The sequence below is a fragment of the Schistocerca gregaria genome, chromosome 2 (assembly GCF_023897955.1).
Source record: "Schistocerca gregaria isolate iqSchGreg1 chromosome 2, iqSchGreg1.2, whole genome shotgun sequence".
NCBI lineage: Eukaryota > Metazoa > Arthropoda > Insecta > Orthoptera > Acrididae > Schistocerca > Schistocerca gregaria.
Window position 1 is genome coordinate 635980133 of NC_064921.1, and position 21759 is coordinate 636001891.

Here is a 21759-nt window from a genome sequence, read left to right on the forward strand (position 1 = left end):
TTACAATTTTGATTTCAGAGCTTCAGACACTAATGTGCTGTGTTTGGTATAATTCGTATTTATGCTTTGGTAATATGAAAATGATCAGCATATATGTTGCTGCGCATTTAAGATCTTTCCAAAACATATTATTTTTTGCTAGGTTTTGATTGCTTAAGTGCTGGTGTATGAAACTTTTAACATTCAAAGGACTAATATGTTTTACAGTTCCAAGGGAAAGTATACTGTCACTTAATACAGAGAAAGTGTGTTTTCACCAAGGAAAATGTCTAAGAAAATTTTTATTGTCACCTAGGAAAATGTGTATCTTCACTCAGGAGAAAGTGGACTTTTAACTGGAAAATTCAGGAAAAATCCATACATTTTTTTCCTTGTCCAGGGAAGAGAATATGGGGTGAACGTGATATTTGATAGCCAAAGAAACAGCATGTGTGACTGTCCTGTGACTGTCCATTGCTGAGTGAGCTGGAATGTTGTTCTGGAACAAAAAAAGCCCCATTCAACACCTTCCATTGAGAACTGTCTAGATGGCCTCACCAGGACATTCCTGTAGTATGCTTCTGTGATGGTTTTCCTCTTAAGAGTTAGTCTGTTAGCACCACACTGTGGCACTCCCAAAAAACACTCAGTATGAGTGTTTCCACTACTTACTTTGCTCCTGTGTTTCTGGCTCATAGTGGTACAGCCACCACTCATCCAGGATGAATTTGAAGTTAAAAAGTAATTGCATGGGTGCAATATTTCTACTGTTCCGTCAGTCTGGCGGACTTTATGCAAGGGCAGGATCAATCATGGATCACACTGTGCAGTGACTTTTATTGTGTTCAGAATATTTCAAGATGTTGAAAAGTGATTTGTGACTGATTTTCACTTTTTCCACGGCTTCTTCAGTTGTGAGATGCAGGTCTTTGAGCATCAGTGCCTAGACATGTCTTATAGTTTCTGGTTCTTCATGGAACAATAATCTGCTACTTCATCATTCAGATATGCTGGACCATATTAGAAGCATGTACACCACTAACTGCTTTGTCATATGATGGTGCATCACTGCTGTACACTTCTACCAACTTGGCATGGACTATTGCAGCATTGTTTCCTTCATATGCTGAAGGAGCTCCAATTTGTCAGTGGGTTGGGCTGTTTTGTTTTGTTTCTTCTAGCTGTGTTCTGTGGTACTGTGGCATGGTAATTTGAATGCTTGCCAAAATTGCAAGTGTGTACCCACAAATAAACAGAAAGTAATTATGCAACCTTATTTTTTCAAACCTTTAATTAAAACTTTATGACTACTCCTCATAAAACTCTCTGCATAAATTACACAGAACTGGTAAATGATATGACTGCTTTCACAGGTGGCCCTGCCTCTTATAGTGTAGGACATGCCTGTGAAGGGATTTGAGCAGGACATGCTGGTAGATGTATGTGATTGGTCTTGCACTTGTATCTCCCACAGGGGTTGATGTATTATAAAGATAGTCTAGAATGTTGTTCACTTTGGAAGGAATGTTCCTTATTTGTATGCACTAGGATAAATACTCGAAGTTTTGGTGGAGGATATGGTTAAGTTGCTTCAGTCACCATTCCAGTCCCATCCACAACAGTCATCACTGTTGATGTCACTTACCTATTCACCATCATCACTCATGGCATGGCCTTGTCGCTACTGAACACTATTTGTTTCAGTACCCTATTGACTATAATCTCATCACCTCATTCCTTATAGACCTAACATACTACAGCGTTGCAAATAACTTCTCCTTTGGAGGGGAAGACATACAAACAAATTGGCATCACATCTGTGGATTCTTACATGGCACTCGCCTATGTGAAACTTTTTGTGGACTTTCTGGAGGAAACATTTCCAGACACACCTGATCCCAAAACGTTTATTGATGATATCTTCATCATCTGGATCTTGGGCCAAGACACCCTATCCTCATTTCTCCACATCCTCAACTCCTTCTCTCCCCTCCACTGGTCCTCCTCATTCCAGTGTGCCACATTCCTGGACATTGACCTTCATCTCTCTGATGGTTCCACCCATACATCTGACCATACAATCTCCACTAATCATCAAAAGTACTTGTATTTTGAGAACTGCCCTAGTTGAAGGTCTTACTAAGATTTCACAGTCAAGAATAACACCCTCTTCCCCCTCCCAACATAATCCATAAATAGATTTCCTGTATTATATCCACACATGCTCCTAATCATCCCCCGCCAGCTTCCCATGCCCCCATCCCTGCCCCCACATACTGCCTACAAAGGCACATCCCTCTCTGCACTTAGCATCATCCTAGACTTGAACAATTTCACCATATCCTCCACCAAAGGTTCGATAACTTTTCTTCATACCCAGAAGTGAGGAACATACTACCCACAATCCTTCCCACAATCCTTCCCACCCCTCCAAAAGTGGTATCCCACTGCCTACCCAATTTGTGTAGTATTATGACACAGCTATTCACTATCCCTTGCCACATGGGTCATACCAGTGTGGAAGAGCCAGGTGGAAGAGCGGTCAGATACAACAACTAGGCACATCCTCCTCCAGTCTGATCATAGGCATATCCTATTCCATCCTAGACACCTGTGGAAGCAGATCTGCTGTAATTTCTGCACAGTATTTTATTTGAGCATAACCACCAACCAATTGTTCACGAGAATGAATGGCCACTCAACCTGTGGCCAAGAGAAGAGTTGGCCAACCATTGGCGGAACACATCTTAGAGGCAACAAGATCGATTTTACGGCTTCTTCACAATCTGTGCCATCTGGGCGTTTCCCCCATTACATGCTTCGCAAATTACATAAGTGAGAGTTGTCCTTGCTGCAATGTTTTGATTTCTTGACCCCTCTGGCCTCAATCTCTACTGATCCGTTCCTGACACCCACACCACTTCCACCACTACCCCATGACTCATTCATCCTGCACTCACACCCTTTTCTCCACACTTTCACTTTTCTTCTGTTCTATCACCTCATTCTACATCTACATCTACATCTACATCCATACTCCGCAAGCCACCTGATGGTGTGTGGCGGAGGGAACCCTGAGTACCTCTATTGGTTCTTATTTCTATTCCCGTCTCGTATTGTTCGTGGAAACAAGGATTGTTGGTATGCTTCTGTGTGGACTCTAAACTCTCTGATTTTATCCTCAAGGTCTCTTCGCAAGATATATGTAGGAGGGAGCAATATACTCTTCGGTGAAGATATGTTCTCGAAACTTTAACAAAAGCCCGTACCGAGTTACTGAGCGTCTCTCCTGCAGAGTCTTCCACTGGAGTTCATCTATCATCTCCGTAATGCTTTCGCATACTGTAACCTACTTCCTTTGTTTTCGGATTGCATTTCATCAGGATTCTTCCAACGAATCTCAGTCTGGTATCTGCTTTACCGACGATCAACTTTATATGATCATTCCATTTTAAATCACTCCTAATGCGTACTCCCAGATAATTTATGGAATTAACTGCTTCCAGTTGCTGACCTGCTATTTTGTAGCTAAATTATAAGGGATCTATCTCTCTATGTATTCGCAGCACATTACGCTTGTCTCCATTGAGATTCAACTGCCAATCCCAGCACCATGCGTCAATTCGCTGCAGATCCCCCTGCATTTCAGTACAATTTTCCATTGTTACAACCTCTTGACACCACAGCATCATCTGCAAAAAGCCTCAGTGAACTTCCGATGTCATCCACCAGGTCATTTATGTATATTGTGAATAGCAATGGTCCTATGACACTCCCCTGCAGCACACCTGAAATCACTCTTACTTCAGAAGACTTCTCTCCATTGAGAATGACATGCTTCGTTCTTTTATCTAGGAACTACTCAATCCAATCACACAATTGATCTGATAGTCCATATGCTCTTACTTTTTTCATTAAACGACTGTGGGGAACTGCATCGAATGCCTTGCGGAAGTCAAGAAACGCGGCATCTACCTGTGAACCCGTGTCTATGGCCCTCTGAGTCTCGTGGACGAATAGTGCGAGCTGGGTTTCACACGACTGTCTTTTTCGAAACCCATGCTGATTCCTACAGAGTAGATTTCTAGTCTCCAGAAAATACATTATACTCAAACATAATACGTGTTCCAAAATTCTACAACTGATCGATGTTAGAGATATAGGTCTATTGTTCTGCACATCTGTTCGACGTCCCTTCTTGGAAATGGGGATGACCTGTGCCCTTTTCCAATCCTTTGGAACACTACGCTCTTCTACAGACCTATGGTACACTGCTGCAAGAAGATGGGCAAGTTCCTTCGCGTACTCTGAGCAAAATTGAACTGGTATCCCATCAGGTCCAGCGGCCTTTCCTCTTTTGAGCGATTTTAATTGTTTCTCTATCCCCCTGTCGTCTATTTCGATATCTACCATTTTGTCATCTGTGTGACAATCTAGAGAAGGAACTACAGTGCAGTCTTCTTCTGTGAAACAGCTTTGGAAAAAGATGTTTAGTATTTTGGCCTTTAGTCTGTCATCCTGTTTCAGTACCATTTTGGTCACAGAGTGTCTGGACATTTTGTTTTGATCCACCTACCGGTTTGACATGAGACCAAAATTACTTTGGATTTTCTGCCAAGTCAGTACAGAGAACTTTACTTTCGAATTCATTGAAAGCCTCTCGCATAGCCCTCCTCACATTGCATTTCGCTTCGCGTAATTTTTGTTTGTCTGCAAGGCTTAGGCTATGTTTATGTTTGCTGTGAAGTTCCCTTTGCTTCTGCAGCAGTTTTCTAACTCGGTTGTTTTACCACGGTGGCTCTTTTCCATCTCTTACGATCGGATTGGAGCATGGAATAGCAGGTCCCTTAATCGGGCAGGTAGGTTAGAAAATTTAAAAAGGGAAATGCATAGGTTAAAGTTAGATATAGTGGGAATTAGTGAAGTTCGATGGCAGGAGGAACAAGACTTCTGGTCAGATGACTACAGGGTTATAAACACAAAATCAAATAGGGGTAATGCAGGAGTAGGTTTAATAAGGAATAGGAAAATTGGAATGCGGGTAAGCTACTACAAACAGCATAGTGAACACATTATTGTTGCCAAGATAGATGCGAAGCCCACAGCTACTACAGTAGTACAAGTTTATATGCCAACTAGCTCTGCAGATGATGATGAAATTGATGAGATGTATGATGAGATAAAAGAAATTATTCAGATAGTGAAGGGAGACGAAAATTTAATAGTCATGGGTGACTGGAATTCGGTAGTAGGAAAAGGGAGAGAAGGAAACGTAGTAGGTGATTATGGACTGGGGCAAAGAAATGAAAGAGGAAGCCGCCTGGTAGAATTTTGCACAGAGCATAACTTAATCATAGCTAATACTTGTTTCAAGAATCATAAAAGAAGGTTGTATACATGGAAGAATCCTGGAGATACTAAAAGGTATCAGATAGATTACATAATGGTAAGACAGAGATTTAGGAATCAAGTTTTAAATTGTAAGACATTTCCAGGGGCAGATGTGGACTCTGACCACAATCTATTGGTTATGAACTGTAGATTAAAACTGAAGAAACTACAAAAAGGTGCTAAATTAAGGAGATGGGACCTGGATAGACTGAAAGAACCAGAGGTTGTACAGAGTTTCAGGGAGAGTATAAGGGAACAATTGACAGGAATGGGGGAAAGAAATGCAGTAGAAGAAGAATGGGTAGCTTTGAGGGATGAAGTAGTGAAGGCAGCAGAGGGTCAAGTAGGTAAAAAGACAAGGGCTGGTAATCCTTCGGTAACAGAAGAGATACTGAATTTAATTGATGAAAGGAGAAATATATAAAAGCTCAGTAAATGAAGCAGGCAAAAAGGAATACAATGTCTCAAAAATGAGATAGACAGGCAGTGCAAAATGGCTAAGCAGGGATGGCTAGAGGACAAATGTAAGGATGTAGAGGCTTATCTCACTAGGGGTAAGATAGATACTGCCTACAGGAAAATTATAGAGACCTTTGGAGAGAATAGAACCACTTGTATGAATATCAAGAGCTCAGATGGAAACCCAGTTCTAAGCAAAGAAGGAAAGGTGGAAGGTGTATATAGAGGGTTTATACATGGGCGATGTACTTGAATACAATATTATGGAAAGGGAAGAGGATGTAGATGAAGACGAAATGGGAGATAAGATACTGCGTGAAGAGTTTGACCGGGCACTGAAAGACCTGAGTCGAAACAAGGCCCCGGGAGTGGACAACATTCCATTAGAACTACGGACGGCCTTGGGAGAGCCAGTCATGACAAAACTCTACCATCTGGTGAGCAAGATGTATGAGACAGGCGAAATACCCTCAGACTTCAGGAATAATATAATAATTCCAATCCCAAAGAAAGCAGGTGTTGACAGATGTGAAAATTACCGAACTATCAGTTTAATAAGTCACAGCTGCAAAATACTAACGCGAATTCTTTACAGACGAATGGAAAAACTGGTAGAAGTGGACCTCGGGGAAGATCAGTTTGGATTCCGTAGAAATGTTGGAACACGTAAGGCAATGCTAACCTTACGACTTATCTTACAAGAAAGATTAAGAAAAGGCAAACATACGTTTCTAGCATTTGTAGACTTTGAGAAAGCTTTTGACAATGTTAACTGGAATACTATCTTTCAAATTCTGAAGGTAGCAGGGGTAAAATACAGGGAGCGTAAGGCTATTTACAATTTGTACAGAAACCAGACGGCAGTTATAAGAGTCGAGGGACATGAAAGGGAAGCAGTTGTTGGGAAGGGAGTAAACAGGGTTGTAGCCTCTCCCCGATGTTATTCAATCTGTATGTTGAACAAGCAGTAAAGGAAACAAAAGAAAAATTCAGAGTAGGTATTAAAATGCATGGAGAAGAAATAAAAACTTGGAGGTTCGCTGATGAAATTGTAATTCTGTCAGAGACAGCAAAGGACTTAGAAGAGCAGTTGAACGGAATGGACAGTGGCTTGAAAGGAGGATATAAGATGAACATCAACAAAAGCGAAACGAGGATAATGGAATGTAGTCAAATTAAGTCGGGTGATGCTGAGGGTATTAGATTAGGAAATGAGACACTTAAATTAGTAAAGGAGTTTTGCTATTTAGGGAGTAAAATAACTGATGATGGTTGAAGTAGAGAGGATATAAAATGTCAACTGGCAATGGCAAGGAAATCGTTTCTGAAGAAGAGAAATTTGTTAACATCGAGTATAGATTTAAGTGTCAGGAAGTCGTTTCTGAAAGTATTTGTATGGAGTGTAGCCTTGTATGGAAGTGAAACATGGACGATAACTAGTTTGGACAAGAAGAGAATAGAAGCTTTCGAAATGTGGTGCTACAGAAGAATGCTGAAGATTAGATGGGTAGATCACAAAACTAATGAGGAGGTATTGAATAGAATTGGGGAGAAGAGGAGTTTGTGGCACTACTTGACAAAAAGAAGGGACTAGTTGGTAGGACATGTTTTGAGGCATCAAGGGATCACAAATTTAGCATTGGAGGGCAGCGTGGAGGGTAAAAATTGTAGAGGGAGACCAAGAGATGAATACACTAAGCAGATTCAGAAGGATGTAGGTTGCAGTAAGTACTGGGAGATGAATAAGCTTGCACAGGATAGAGTAGCACGAAGAGCTGCATCAAACCAGTCTCAGGACTGAAGACCACAACAACACGATCTTGCTTGGCACATACTCATCTAACGCATATTGTACAATGGTTTTGAACTTTGTCCAATGATCCTCAACACTATCTGTACTTGAGACTGGTCACTCCTCCACAGTGTTGTTCATAGCTGAGCGAGGTGGCTGAGTGGTTAGCACACTGGACTGGCATTCTGGAGGATGATGGTTCAAACCTGTGTCTGGCCTACCTGATTTAGATTTTCTGTGATTTCTGTAAATTTCCTTAGGCAAAAGACAGGATGGTTCACTTGAAAGGGCATAGCCAACTTCTGTGGGGACTAATGGGACTGATGACCTCATTGTTTGCACCCCCCCCCCCCCCCCCCCTCCTCCCCACCCAAGTCAATTAACCAGCCGTTGTGCATGACTCCCCTTTTTCCTTCATTGAAGCTTAGCTTCCTTTGTTTTTATTGGTTTCATGTTCATTTTGTATGAGCTTGAAAGTGTTCACTCTTTCTATGTTGATCTATTATTTTGATTAGGGTAAATAAAAAAATACTGTTAAGACATCCATGTGCTTTTATTTCTAACTTGATTGAATTTGGTTGTGATAATAGCTTCTGCACTTCAGATGCTATTATGCTTCCTTAAGGGTGGGTCACTGACATACATCAATAACTAGGGTTAGGATTTTTATGACAGGGCATTTATTTTTCAGTGAAACTAACATGTTCGTATAAATGCTTGTTATCGAAAAACTAAATGAATTACAATCATTTGTTAAGGGATATTAATGGATATATGGCCATTTCTCTTGCATAGAGTATATTTTAATAAGTAAATGGTCATATTTATTGTATTTTCACTCTTTCAGGGTGCAAAGAACTTTTCTCTCACGATTTATTTCTTCTGTGTTAAATTTCTTCGTATTGTGCATCTCATTTTGTTTCCTAAAAAATGACAAATATCTACCTTCTTCATATATTTCATCAGAATTCACGATATGGACTTCATCCTTATGCAACAGTAAGATTGTGTAGCCTATTGCTTAAGCCATTCATTGTGCTGTTCAGTCTTGTTGAAGTCGGAAGGATATGCAGTAAAGTGTTAGTTCAGAAAAGTACATAAACTGAAGTAAAGTATTCATGTGAAATTATAAAAGTTCATGTCTCATTATGGTGAGAAAGTATTTTAGACTGATGGTAAAATACTGTCTTACAAATTGTCTGACAGAGGAGTAACTGTGGATAAATCATTTGCTGTTCAGTAGAATGTGGCAACAGGAAAACACAAATGTGGACTGCAATGGGTTGAAACTTTATACAGCTGCATAGCTGCATTGTTAGCTGCACAAAGAAGGCAAAAGACATGCTTTGCTGGTGCTGCACATTTCTGTGATTTTGTTGGAGATAAACTGGTGGTGCAGCATTCATCTTTCACATGCCAGTGTAGAAGTTGTCACAGAATCAGCCAAGTAAAAAAAAAAAAAAAAAAAAAAATCCATGCAATTTGCATGTTTATTTATATGTAAAAGCCTGGCTGTGGAATTTTCCTTTGCGTGAGACCATGTGTGCCAGATTCATATGCTGATGTGAAATTCTAGATTCGCATATTTTACTGTTTACACCATTTCTGCATAATCTTTCATTGATTGTATCAATACATACTCATTTGTATTGTGATACATTGTGAAATGATGAACATTTGCAAGTGTCACGATAAACTCATACTTGTACTGTTGTCCTCAGTTGCAGGCTTAAAGTTATTTGTGCTGTTTTAAAATTTTTGAGAACAATGGACTTCATTGTGTAATTACATGACCTCAGAAAACTATAGTTTTTAAAATTTTCGTAAGTTATGAGTGTGTTAGATGACTTATTTCATAGCAAATCAGCGGTTATGATTCACAGTTATTGCCAAAGGGGATATGTCTCCCCAGATTTCAGTTTATACAAACATAAATAAATGTAAGTTTTTGAGAATATTCAAATGTTCCTGTTACCCTGTGGATAAACTAAATCAGCCGTTGTGGTTTAGGTACTGTAGCACATTGTAACTAACATATTGTGTTCCATCCAGTCTTTCTTTTAAGAGGTGGATGTGTTATCTAGATTGACCTTAAATCAACTCTGTTTTTGAGTTTGTTAGTGACTATAATTAACCTCAAAAAGTTTCAGGAAAACAGTCATTTTTCTGTTGTCATAATATATCTCTCATTTTGTGCATGTATTTCAATTCTTATAGAGAATTAGTAATTTCTTAGCTCAACAGATTAAAAGACAGCAGGCAGGTACAGTTGTAGGGTAAAGGGGTTGTGGCAGGAGGTGAGACCGTGCCACCTCACAGGGCAGTGGTGGGTTGGGGATAGCAAAAGACTACATTTTAATAAATAAGACAAAGAATGTTTTGCACAAATGAAGAAGTGTGAGAACATGTTGGAAATACAGATCACTTATAAATATCTAGTGTCTTACTGGAACTGATTTAAAGTATTGTGAAACAGATGACAAATGAAGTGGTGGAGTTTGTCACCTTAGGTGTGTCCTTCAAAGCAGCAAACCTTCTCAGTGGTCATGTTGCCAACAGAATTTCTACCATGAGTGGGGCTGGTTTAAGGCCCGAGTGATACGAGCCACGCATCATGCGCCATTATGAGAAAGATGCCAAACTGTAAGACTTCTATACAGTGATAATCACAGTTAGTAGTAAAAACTGACATAAGTGAAAGAGGGAAAGGGGGTGGGAGAGGGGTGTGGAAAATGAAAAGCTGATTATCTGGAAAAAGATTCTTGAACTGGCCCTGACCATGTACCTGCATAACATTGAAATGTTAACATGTCCACTTGAAATGCCCTACAGAACCAAAAAGGTCTAAAATAAAGAAATAAAGGTAAATGTCAGCATATGATGTCTAACCATTCGTATACAGCAACCTTAAACACTTATAGTAGCATCACTGAGAAAAATGCTTTGTACGAAATTAATAAAGAATAGGTAAAATATTCACTGCTCGTCACGTACCATAGTCTTTTCAATCCAGACATTGTGATTAAGCAATGTTCGCATGTGGAAAGTTGCATGAAATTCTTTCCCCACCACTCTCTCTTCTTTAGGTCTGTCATTCGGACCGTTTACATTGCTCTTCTTCTGGTCACATTCCTGTAAATTAGCTTTTTGGTGCTTTGTCTGTTTGTCTGTAACTTCTTTTGAGTTTACACTCATTCATTTTTCTTTCTCAGTGTTGAAACCATAATCAGTAGATATTAATGTTTAGATCATATGGGGAAAGAACCTTTCAAACTTTATTTTGGAACTAGAGCAACTTAACTGCAATTCAGGAACGGTTTATCCAGTTTTGCCATATTTCACACTGTTTACATTCCATCAACTTTATTTGGGATTTAACTGTTACTTTTTGCTACAATAAATAAAAGTGCTTTCAAAACTGCTTGTTTCCAGCCATAAATAGTGGCCATGGCATGTCGGAAAGCATGTATTCTTTGTATCTGACCATAGCCATATTTTCTTTATGTACTATGGATGCATGAAATAGGTACTGACAGTTTATACACTTTTTTTAATTACAAATACAGCATTTATATGTAAGTATCTGGAAGACCTGAGATCAAATAAGGCAGAAGGGATAGATAATATCCCACCAGAAGCTCTAAAATCACTGGTGGAAGTGACTATACAAGTTGGTGTTTAGAATCTATGAGACTAGTGACATACCATCAGACTTTCAGAAAAATGTCATCCACACAATTCTGAGGATAGAAAGGGCAGGTAAGTTTGAGCACTATTGTACAATCAGTTTAATGGCCCTTGCATCCAAGCTGCTGGCAAGAATAATGTACAGGAGAATAAAATGAAAATTGAAGAGCCATTAGATGATGGTCACTTTGACTGTAGGGAAGGGATGTAGTTCTTCATAATGGAATCAAAGACTGAAGAAAAATCAAGACACGCTCATAGGATTTGTTGACCGAGAAAAATCATTCAACAAAGTGCAATGGTGCCAGATATTTGAAATTCTGAGAAAAATTGGAGTAAGCAATAAAGAGAGACAGGTAATTTGTAATATGTACAAGAACTGAGAGAGAACAATAAGACTGGAAGATCAAGAAAGAAGTGCTCATATTAAAAAGGATGCAAGAAACAGATGTAGTTTTTTGCCTCTACCATTCAATGTGTACATCAAAGAAGCTATGACAGAAAAAAAAGAAAGGTTCAAGAGTGGAATTAAAATTCATTGTGAAAGGAATTCTGCTACTTTGGAAGCAAAGTAAGCCATGACAGACAAACCAAGGATGACATATAAAGTAGACTAGCTCAAGCAAAGAGGGCATTTCTGGGCAAGTGAAGTCTACTGTTATCAAACATAGGAAGAAATTTCTGAGAATGTACATTTGGTACACAGTATTGTATGGTAGTTAGTAGTGGACAGTGGAAAATAGGAACAGAAGAGAATTAAAGCATTTGAGATGTGGTACTGCAGAAGTATCGTGAAAATTAGGTGCGCAGGTAAGAAAAGGAATGAGGATATTCTCTGCAGAATTGATGAAGAAAAGAGTACATGAAAAGCACTTACAAGAGGAAGGGACAGGATGATTGAACATGTGTTAAGGCATCAGGGATTAATCTCCATGGTTCTAGAGGGTGCTGTAGAGGAAGGTGGAGGCTGGAATACATCCAACAATCAATTGAGGACATATGATTCAATTGCTACACTGAAATGAAGAGGTTAGTGCTGGAGAGAAATTCATAGTGGTTCACATCAGACTTTTTGGAAGACTGGGGTGGAGGGAGGGGGACATTGTAACCACTCGCTGCATTGTTACCATCCACTTTGTACAGCAGAAGCGCCACCTGTCAACAATGGAGTACTTAGCTGTACTGGCTGCTACAAGTTTTGTGTGGCAATCTCTCCTCTACTTCGGGAATAAGAAAAAGTGAACAGATTTTACTTTTATTTTCTGTGAGTGACATAACTTAAGTTTGGTCGACATAGTAAACTTTGGAGTTATAAATCAAGATGTATTACACTTTAAACATTTCACTGAGAGTTGGCCCATACCTGGCCCTACATGGCTCCTTGGCCTACTTTGCTCTCGGCCACAGTTTGTGGGTAGCCGTTCATCCTGGTAGACATCTGATTGGTAGTCACACCAATATAAAAAGCTGTGCAATGGTTGCAGCAGTCTTGTATATGACATAAAGTGGTCTGGCCCCATCAGAGGTCAGGTCCCTGCAAAAGCAGCCATGGCATATACCAACACTGCGGCAATCGTTGCACAGCTTTTTATATTGTTATAACTACACACCAGACGTCTATGAAGTTGAATGGCCATTGCCAAACAGTGATCAAGAGCAAAGTAGATACCCTGTGGCACAACATGCAGCTGAAAGTAATGATTTCAATGGCTGCTTCATAACCCAGGCCATCTGAATCCTTCCCTCAACAATGAGCTTCTCTGAACTACACAGATAGGAGTTATCCTTATAACAGATTCTCTGCTACCAAAATTGTCCCGGCCTCAACTAAGGTAATCTACTGTCTCCACACCCTCCACCCAACTGTTTCCATCCCCTCTGCCCTGTTACCTCCTCCCCGTTCATGCCCGTCCCCCCCCCCCCCCCCCCCTCTTCCTCCACTGTGCTCCACTCTCTGCCAACACCATCAGTCTTTTCCCATCTCTGCTGCTCTCCTGTTATGCACCCCCAACTGCCCCTCCCACCTCTACAGCCTCACAACACCATACTAGGTAGCCTTGACTGGCCTCCCTCTAGTCCCTGCATGCTCTGTTGGGCAGCACTGACTCCTCTCCCTCAACCCATAGCCCGTTATCTCTTCCTCTTCCACTCGACGTGATACCATTTCATTTTGATTGCAGCGGCCAGAGAGAACAGTCATATATGCGTAAGAATTGCTTGCTTGTGTGAATATGTGTACATTGCTCTTTTCTTTTCTGAAAAAGGCTTTAGCTAATATCTCGGCATGTAATGGTATTTTCATTGTGCCTGTCATCCTTAAGTTGATTAGCAATTTATCCATTTCAAAATGGTAAAGGTGTTGGGAAAAAAAGAAAAGTATCAATCTCTGCCATCCTTTTCAGTGATTTTGTCTGGTGAATCGATCTCTCTTAATCATTTAGATATTGTCCATTTTAATGTGAGCTGCTCTTGTGTCAAGTTTTTCAAAATACAAGGCTGTATTGGCTGACAATAGGAAATCTTTTGTGTTTGAAAATTTGCATGTGTTAGTCATTGTTTATTATAACAACAAACAAAACAGAATGTAAAAATAAAAAAGGTTCTAGGTTAACTATATTCTGATATTGTATATGCTTGACATTATTCCACTCTGGTGAAATCTATTAGTGTCATATAATAAAAAGACATTTTATGAACATGCATGGCATGTCAAAAGTAAAACAATCGTTATGCTACCTTCTGATCCCTGCACACTCTGCCAGATAGCTCTCCTATCTCCCCCCCACCCCCCCTACCCCCCCACCCCCTCCCCACTCCCTCCCCACTCCCCCATATCTTGCATACCTTGTCCGTCCATCTTCCCCCAGCCACAGCGGCTGGAGATAGTGTTCATGTGGCATGAGGTGTGCCTACTTGTGTCAGTGTATGTGTTTTCCTTTCCTTTCTGGTGAAGGCTTTGGCTGAAAGTTCACTGTGTAACAGCCTTTTCATTGAGCTTATCTGCAATTTAAAGTGTAATATTTATGATGAGTAGCAATTGATCCTTTTTGTAATTGTTGCCATTCTTTTATATTTTATGTAATGTTTTTTTTTTTTACTTTTGACATGCCGATATACAGAGTGGGGCAAATAAAAGTGGCATTACAGTGCCATCATTTTGAAATCACTTGTTTGAGCATTAACGTAGGAGGAAAAGAGCTACAGTTATCTCTAACAGGATGGAGCAACTGCCCATACAGCTGGTTGAACCTTGGAGCACATTTACACAGTCTTCACGCCTGACAGAGTTGTTAGCAGGGGTCAGTCTGGTTGTATCAATAGCTACCACCCAGGTCACTTGATCTGTCAGTGTGTGCTTACTTTGTATGGGGAGCCCACGTGTAATATGTATCTCCACCCTGTACTATGCCACGCATGTTCTTGGAATGTGTTTTTATTATGTCACACACATTATTGGACACATGGATGAGATACGTTGAAGTGTAGTACATAAGATCTGAATATAGCAACATAGTTTGCTGATACCGGTTATCTGAATAAATGCTCTACAGAAGTGACTTTGGCATTTTGAAGTTTGTTACTTCTATTTTCATAAGTTCTGATAATGTTAATAAAAAGCATACTACATCAGATTCCACATTTTAGCGTATTTCTCATGTCCATGTTATTCTTAAATAAATAGTTCATTCTCATAACATGACTTACTAGTTTATTTTACAATAGAATTTCACCCATTTTAATATTCTTAGGTCTTATGTTTGTCAATTTTTAGTCATAACAGCATATTTTTGTATAGATATTATGGCACTTTTTAGGTCATATAAGTCCTAGCCCTATCAGAACTAACATTTTGTTGCAGGAAGAACACTGCTCTTTGGTAATGACACTGGAGTGAGTCTGGATGGACATATTATGCTCAACAGTGGAGAAGTTAGGCACAATTGGCTAGATGTAAGTACTGAGGTTGAGAAACACTTCAGTATTTCTGGTAGATATTATAAGTAGATTGATCTCATGGTGTAGGAGTTGCTTATTAACTATCTGTATTCCAAACACATGAAAATAAAAATGAGGCCAATGTGAATTAAATTTTTTCGCTGTTATATATGATATGCTGATGTAGGGTAATCTTTATGTAACATCATTTTTGTAATGTCAAACAGTGGAAACTCCAGGTAGGAATACCAACAATGCAGGAAAAGATAGATTACTACTTGCTGTAAAGAAGACATGTCAAGTTGCAGCAGGCATAATTCGAAGACACTAATGTAAGTGTCTTTTTAATTGTGCCTCTCTGCAGCATGATGTCTTCTTTATGGTAAGAAGCAATCTATCTTTTCATACATTGTTCATTTTTGTAATGTGTCAGACTATACATTTGTTGATTATTCAGGTGCTACCAGCACAGCTTTCATTGTAACAGTGTCAAATGCTTCCTCATAGTCATATAAAGTGACGACTGATATTAATTGCTTCCTTTCAGTAGGTGGTTCGTTGTGCTACACACTTCTGAAGCTGGCTTTTCTTTTTCTGCTGTTGAAGTCTAAAACTTTTCCCAGACAAATAGTAAGAGTTTTTTTGTAAAAATCAAGAATATGTCTAACAAAAGACTGACAAACTCGTAGTTCTTCGCATCTTCCCTGCTCTCTTTTTTGTGCATTACATCACTGACAGTGACAGTGTTTTTCAAAGTGTTGGGTAAAAAGCAGTTATAAAAGTTGAAATAAAAAATAAAGGGAAATACATCTCATGTATCACAAACATCTAGATTTATTATGTATTTGTAAGCATCGTGGGTCATCAAGAAAAAGTTGAATTGCTAGCCAAATAAGCACATTCTACTGTAATGTGGTAGATGGTTTAACTATTGGCACCACATTTGCATTTTGCTGTGGTTGCCTTCACACATCAGTACATTAAGTCTTCACATCTGTTATGATTTGTTCTTGTCATATTGAGGCTGATCCATACATTCTGGCATCTATTGAAGCCTATTTTTTAATGTTGCATGGAGCAAGTCTTATTGGCAAGGACTTTTCTTATGTTCTTACCATGCATTGGGTATTAAAATTGTTAGTTAGTAATTTCCTTGAATTTGAGTTCAGAGGAACTCTGGAATTCATGAAGTTGATTTCCACTACTTTGGGGAGTTGCTGAGATGTAAGTAAAGGTGTACTATGTATTTCAGTCTGTTAACTGAAAACATCATTGTTCGGCAGTATTTTAGGTAGATGAATGTGGTTCAGCATATGGAGCTAATGGGTGTGTATAGGCCTTATTATTACAGATATTATGAGCAAAGTTCATTTTACTTCTGCATTAACCTTCTTTATACGGGCATAATATCCTACAACAGAGGACACTAGACTTGCATCGGAAATCAGAGAGCAGAAGTTTAGAATCCTAGAGTTTTTGCAGAGGGTTAATGGTTTAAGGTTTTGCAGCAGTCTCAGTTAGATGTTGTTTATAGCTTAAAGTTCAATACAGGGTCACACTGAGGTATTGTAAGAGTTTCATTGTAGGGAAGAACAGTGTTCTCAAAACACATCGTAAGTATGTGGATGGCCATTGACCTCATTTTTGGTTGGGCTACATTGAAGTTACAGTTGAAAAATAGTGCATACATACTTCGACAATAACAGTGCAAGGTTTGCTTTCACTATCTCTCCCTTTGCTTTTATCATTTCTACTTCTGAGAAGTTTTTTTTCATTTCCACCCACTGAATTGCTTTCTCTCCCTGTTGTTGTATTATTTCTGGCATTCCGTTATTCCCCCAGTCTACTACTCAGTTTTTGTTGACCGAGATGCACTTTACAGAGTAAAGGAATATTAAAACATATCTACTCATAATAAGGTATACTGGTTCATTGTAGCAGTGCCACCTGACACTTGACTGATATGGTATGATGTCTAATCAGCATAACCGTTTGCTTTGTTCATACTTTGGTTGTTCTTTATTGTCTCCCTTTATAATCTGCTCATTATAATTCCTAACATCTGCTTGTAACATTTCTAAATAGTTTTGCATATTTAATTAATCCTATCTGATGGTGGTTGTCATATACTAGTAATTATTTTCTCATCTTCATCAGAAGCCTTGCGTACTCTTAAATTCTGTTTTTTTTTTTCATTGGTAAGTCTCGGAAGAACAGGGCTTATGGAAGTTACAGCTTGTTTTTGATTGTGTCTGAATGTCAAGGATAGAAATGACCAGTTTTAATAATGAACATGTATTGGAAAGGGTCATCCAGTTATACTCAGTCAGTCATTCAGGTGAGTCAGGTCAGTCAGTCAGTTAGTTTTTTACTACAGCAAGTAATATCATATGTCTGGAACATTGCAGGCATACTCTCAACCCACTGTCTGCAGTGCAGATTGGAGAGCTGCCCTGGAGTGCCTGTGCACTAAACTTCCAGTGACTGTGCCATTGTTCGTGTAACTGTCAGCTTCATGTGAACACAGACATCTTTCTACCCATATGGTCAGTGCTAAATTAAGATGGTGTCACCTGCACCATAAAGCATCTCTTTGTTTCTAGTAACCTACTTAAGGTTTCTGATCTTAAGCAAAAGGCTAAGAAGCAATAATTAACAGGGACAGTAAAACATGAAGAATGAGCAGTAGTGCTGCTGCATGGCACTGGTAGACAGACAGTGCCATGCTGGCTGGCACACAAGATGGAAAATGAGGCAAAGAAGACTAACATTTACCAGTCTCTCAGTGTCTGTTGTTATTATCAACTGCATTGGAAACTGATCAAGAACTAGCCATGTACTAATGCTATCAAGGATAATATTGCTCTTAAAACATTTTTGTAGAAATGCCTTATGTTCCAGTTTCTGTACCCTTAACATGCAAATATATACTGAATTTGCTATGCTCTAGCTCCACTGTCCTTGTCATATTGGTAAAACCTTTTGGCCATTTTTTCCCTTGCTTCACCTGTCCATTCTAGTTTTCTGATGAGCACATAAAATTGTACTTTTAAAAAACAAGACAAAATGTGACTTCCCATCAATATTGGGTGTTATGTGAAACACTTGATGAAGGGTATTTGTTTGCATTGACTCTATCTACACACTGAAAATTGAAATTTCTACCAAAACATCACAGAATATGTGCCTGACAACTCTATGGAGAGACACGCACAGTAAAAAGGATTTGCATAAGCCCAAAATTGGTGGCGCCATCAGGGGTAGAGGGGATATTTGTAACTTATAGAAAATTTGGCAAGGCAATGACTAACACTGTCCACATTGATTTTATAAATGATCCTACAAAGATTTATTGTGTAGGCCAGGGAGTAAACAAATGTTCCAGATGGTGAAGCTTGATTTACTGGGCTCTTTTTGATCTTGTGTTCCATATCTCAGTCAATTGCTGGCCAGTGTGCATGGTATTATTCATTTGTGTTATTCCTGTGTGGTTCTGGTGAAATAGGTCCATGGTAGGTCTCTGCAGACCTTGCGGACATGTATTGCGTAATAGGACTAGATGGTAATGAATTACAAATATGGCAGAGAGAGTGTGTAATATATTCCTCTGTAATGTTGTGGGCTTCACATGCTTGATATTCTATGAGGTTAGTGTAGAAAGTGATCTTGTCTAGTTTTGAGAGCAGTGGCCACTATAATGGAAAAATTCTCTGATGCCTCGCGCAATGTCACAGCGATTTGGATAACTGCTCCTTTGCTTTTGTCAGTCAGTGTTCATAGGTACATCTATATCTACACCTGCATCTATATCTATATTCTGCAAAACACTATGAAATGCATGGCTGAGGGTACCTCTCATTGTATCAGTTATTAGTGTTTCTTCTCATTCCATTCATGTACAGAGCACAGGAAGAATGATTGTTTTATTGCCTCTGTATGTGCTGCAATTATTCTAATCTCATTCTCATGATTCCTATGTGACACGTATGTAGGATGTTGTAGTATATTCCTAGAGTGATAATTTAATGCTGGTTCTTGAAACTTTCCTCGGAGCCTGGAGCTCTGTTCAGTTTTAATGACTTTCTTGGGATAATTTACATCTACCTTGAAGAGTCTGCCATTTCAGTTTTTTCAGGATCTCTTTGGAACTCTCCCATCTGTGACCATTCATGCTGCCTTTCTCTATATATGTTCAGTATTCTCTGTTAATCCTATTTTGTATGGGTCCCACACACTTGAGCAGTATTCTAGAACCAATTGCATGAGTGATTTATAAGCAATCTGTTTTGTAGGTTTATTGCACTTCCGCAGTATTCTACCAGTCTATCAATAAACTGAAGTCTACCACCTATTTTACCCATGACCTAGCCTATGTGATCATTGGAATAGAAGGGAGAACTGATAGAGGTACTCAAGGTACCCTCCGCCACACACCATCAGGTGGCTTGCGAGTATGGATGTAGATGTAGATTGCATGTCATATCCCAAGAATGTGTTATGCCCATGTATTTGTATGAGATGACTAAATCCAACAGTGACTCATTGATATTATAGTCATAGGATACTATATGTTTTCATTTTATGAAGTGCACACTTCTACATTTTTGAACATTTAAACCAAGTTACCGGTCCTTGCACATCAAGAACTGACTGTATATATATGCAGCATCTTTCAAACCATACTTCTTTGCAGATAACTGCATCATCTGCAAAAGTCTGAGGTTACTATTAATATTGCCTTCAAGATACCCTGGAACACACCTGAAGTTACTTCTACATCTAATGATGACTCTCCATCCAAGATAACATTCTGCGTCCTCCCTCCCAAAAAGTCCTCAATCCAGTCACAAATTTCACTTGATACCCCATATAATCATACTTTTGATAATAAGTGTAGGTGCGGTACTGAGTCAAATGCTTTTCAGAAATCAAGAATTCCTGCATCTACCTGGTTTCCTTGATCCAAAGCTTTCAGTATGTCATGTGAGAAAACTGCAAGTTGGGTTTCACATGTTCGATGTTTTCGAAATCCATGCTGGTTGGCATTGAGGATGTCATTCTGTTCAAGGTATGTCATTATGTTTGAGCTCAGAATATTTGTAAGATCCTATCACAGATCAATTTCAAGGATATTTGATGGTAGTTTTGTGTATCATGTCTACTACTCTTCTTGTGACAGGTGGGCACAGTTTTTTTTGTTTGACGGATCTATGATAGATTATAGTTAGAAGAGGCACTGACACTACGACTTATTTCGTTCATCTTTTCAGTGTTATGAGGATTAAATTGGGACAATTCTCCTGGGTTTTCCTTTGTAAAGAAGATGAAGTTAAGCATTTCGGCTGTTACTTTGCTTCACCCAGTTTCAGTTGCCATCTCATTCACTAGGGACTAGACACTAACATTCGTACCACTAACAGACTTTACATATGACCAAAATTTCTTTAGATTAGGTGAAATGTCATATGGGAATTTTCTGTACAGTAGTCATTGAATGCATCATCCATTGCTCTCTTGACAGCCAAATGCATTTCATTCAGCATCTCTCTGTCTCTACCCCTACTCTTTGTTTGCACCTGTTATTTAGAAGTTTCTTCACAGTGACTGTATACCATGGAGAATCTCTCGTCTTATGAACTGTTCTACTGGGTACGTACCTATCCACTGCATGGTCAACTAGTCTCTTAAACTTGAGCCAGAGTTCATGTACATGCTCCTGCCCTGTGCTGGAAGTTTCAGGTTTCTCATTGAGATCCTTACCAGATGGGATTGACGGAGGACATCGAGAGGGTGCAAAGAAGGGCAGCTCGTTTTGTATTATCGCGTTATAGGGGAGAGAGTGTGGCAGATATGATACACGAGTTGGGATGGAAGTCATTACAGCATAGACGTTTTTCGTCGCGGCGAGACCTTTTTACGAAATTTCAGTCACCAACATTCTCTTCCGAATGCGAAAATATTTTCTTGAGCCCAACCTACATAGGTAGGAATGATCATCAAAATAAAATAAGAGAAATCAGAGCTCGAACAGAAAGGTTTAGGTGTTCGTTTTTCCCGCTCGCTGTTCGGGAGTGGAATAGTAGAGAGATAGTATGATTATGGTTTGATGAACCCTCTGCCAAGCACTTAAATGTGAATTGCAGAGTAGTCATGTAGATGTAGATGTAGATGTAGATTTGAAGTTCTTGACTTTTTATCTGGTTTACTGAACATATATATCATTCTGCTTGTTTTAGTTGTTCTTTGTACTTCGGTAATCATTGCTGCCACATTTCTTTATGGTCACTGATAACAGTTTCGGTGTAAACTTACTAAGAGAGGTCAGGTCTATTTGTTGTCATTAGATCCAACATATTGCCATCGTGATGGGGTTCTGAACTATCTGTTCTAGGTGGTTTTCAGAGAAAGCATTTAGTAGCATTACACATGACGTCTTATCATGCCCAACACTAACAAAAATGTAAATTTCCCAATTGATTGCTGGAGAATTAAAGTCTCCACTGATGATTACAGTA

The 21759-nt window shown here is 39.2% G+C and overlaps 1 protein-coding gene across 5 annotated transcripts in view; it reads left to right on the forward strand.

Moving 5' to 3' along the window:
* The window catches only part of LOC126334665 (T-cell activation inhibitor, mitochondrial-like), a 304598-nt gene that overhangs the window by 166866 nt on the left and 115973 nt on the right, over positions 1–21759 (forward strand). For all 5 annotated transcript variants that reach the window (XM_049997127.1, XM_049997128.1, XM_049997126.1 and 2 more), the window contains one exon: positions 15168–15259. In XM_049997127.1, the coding sequence (XP_049853084.1) occupies positions 15168–15259 (92 nt within the window). The remainder of the gene's footprint in view (positions 1–15167; positions 15260–21759) is intronic.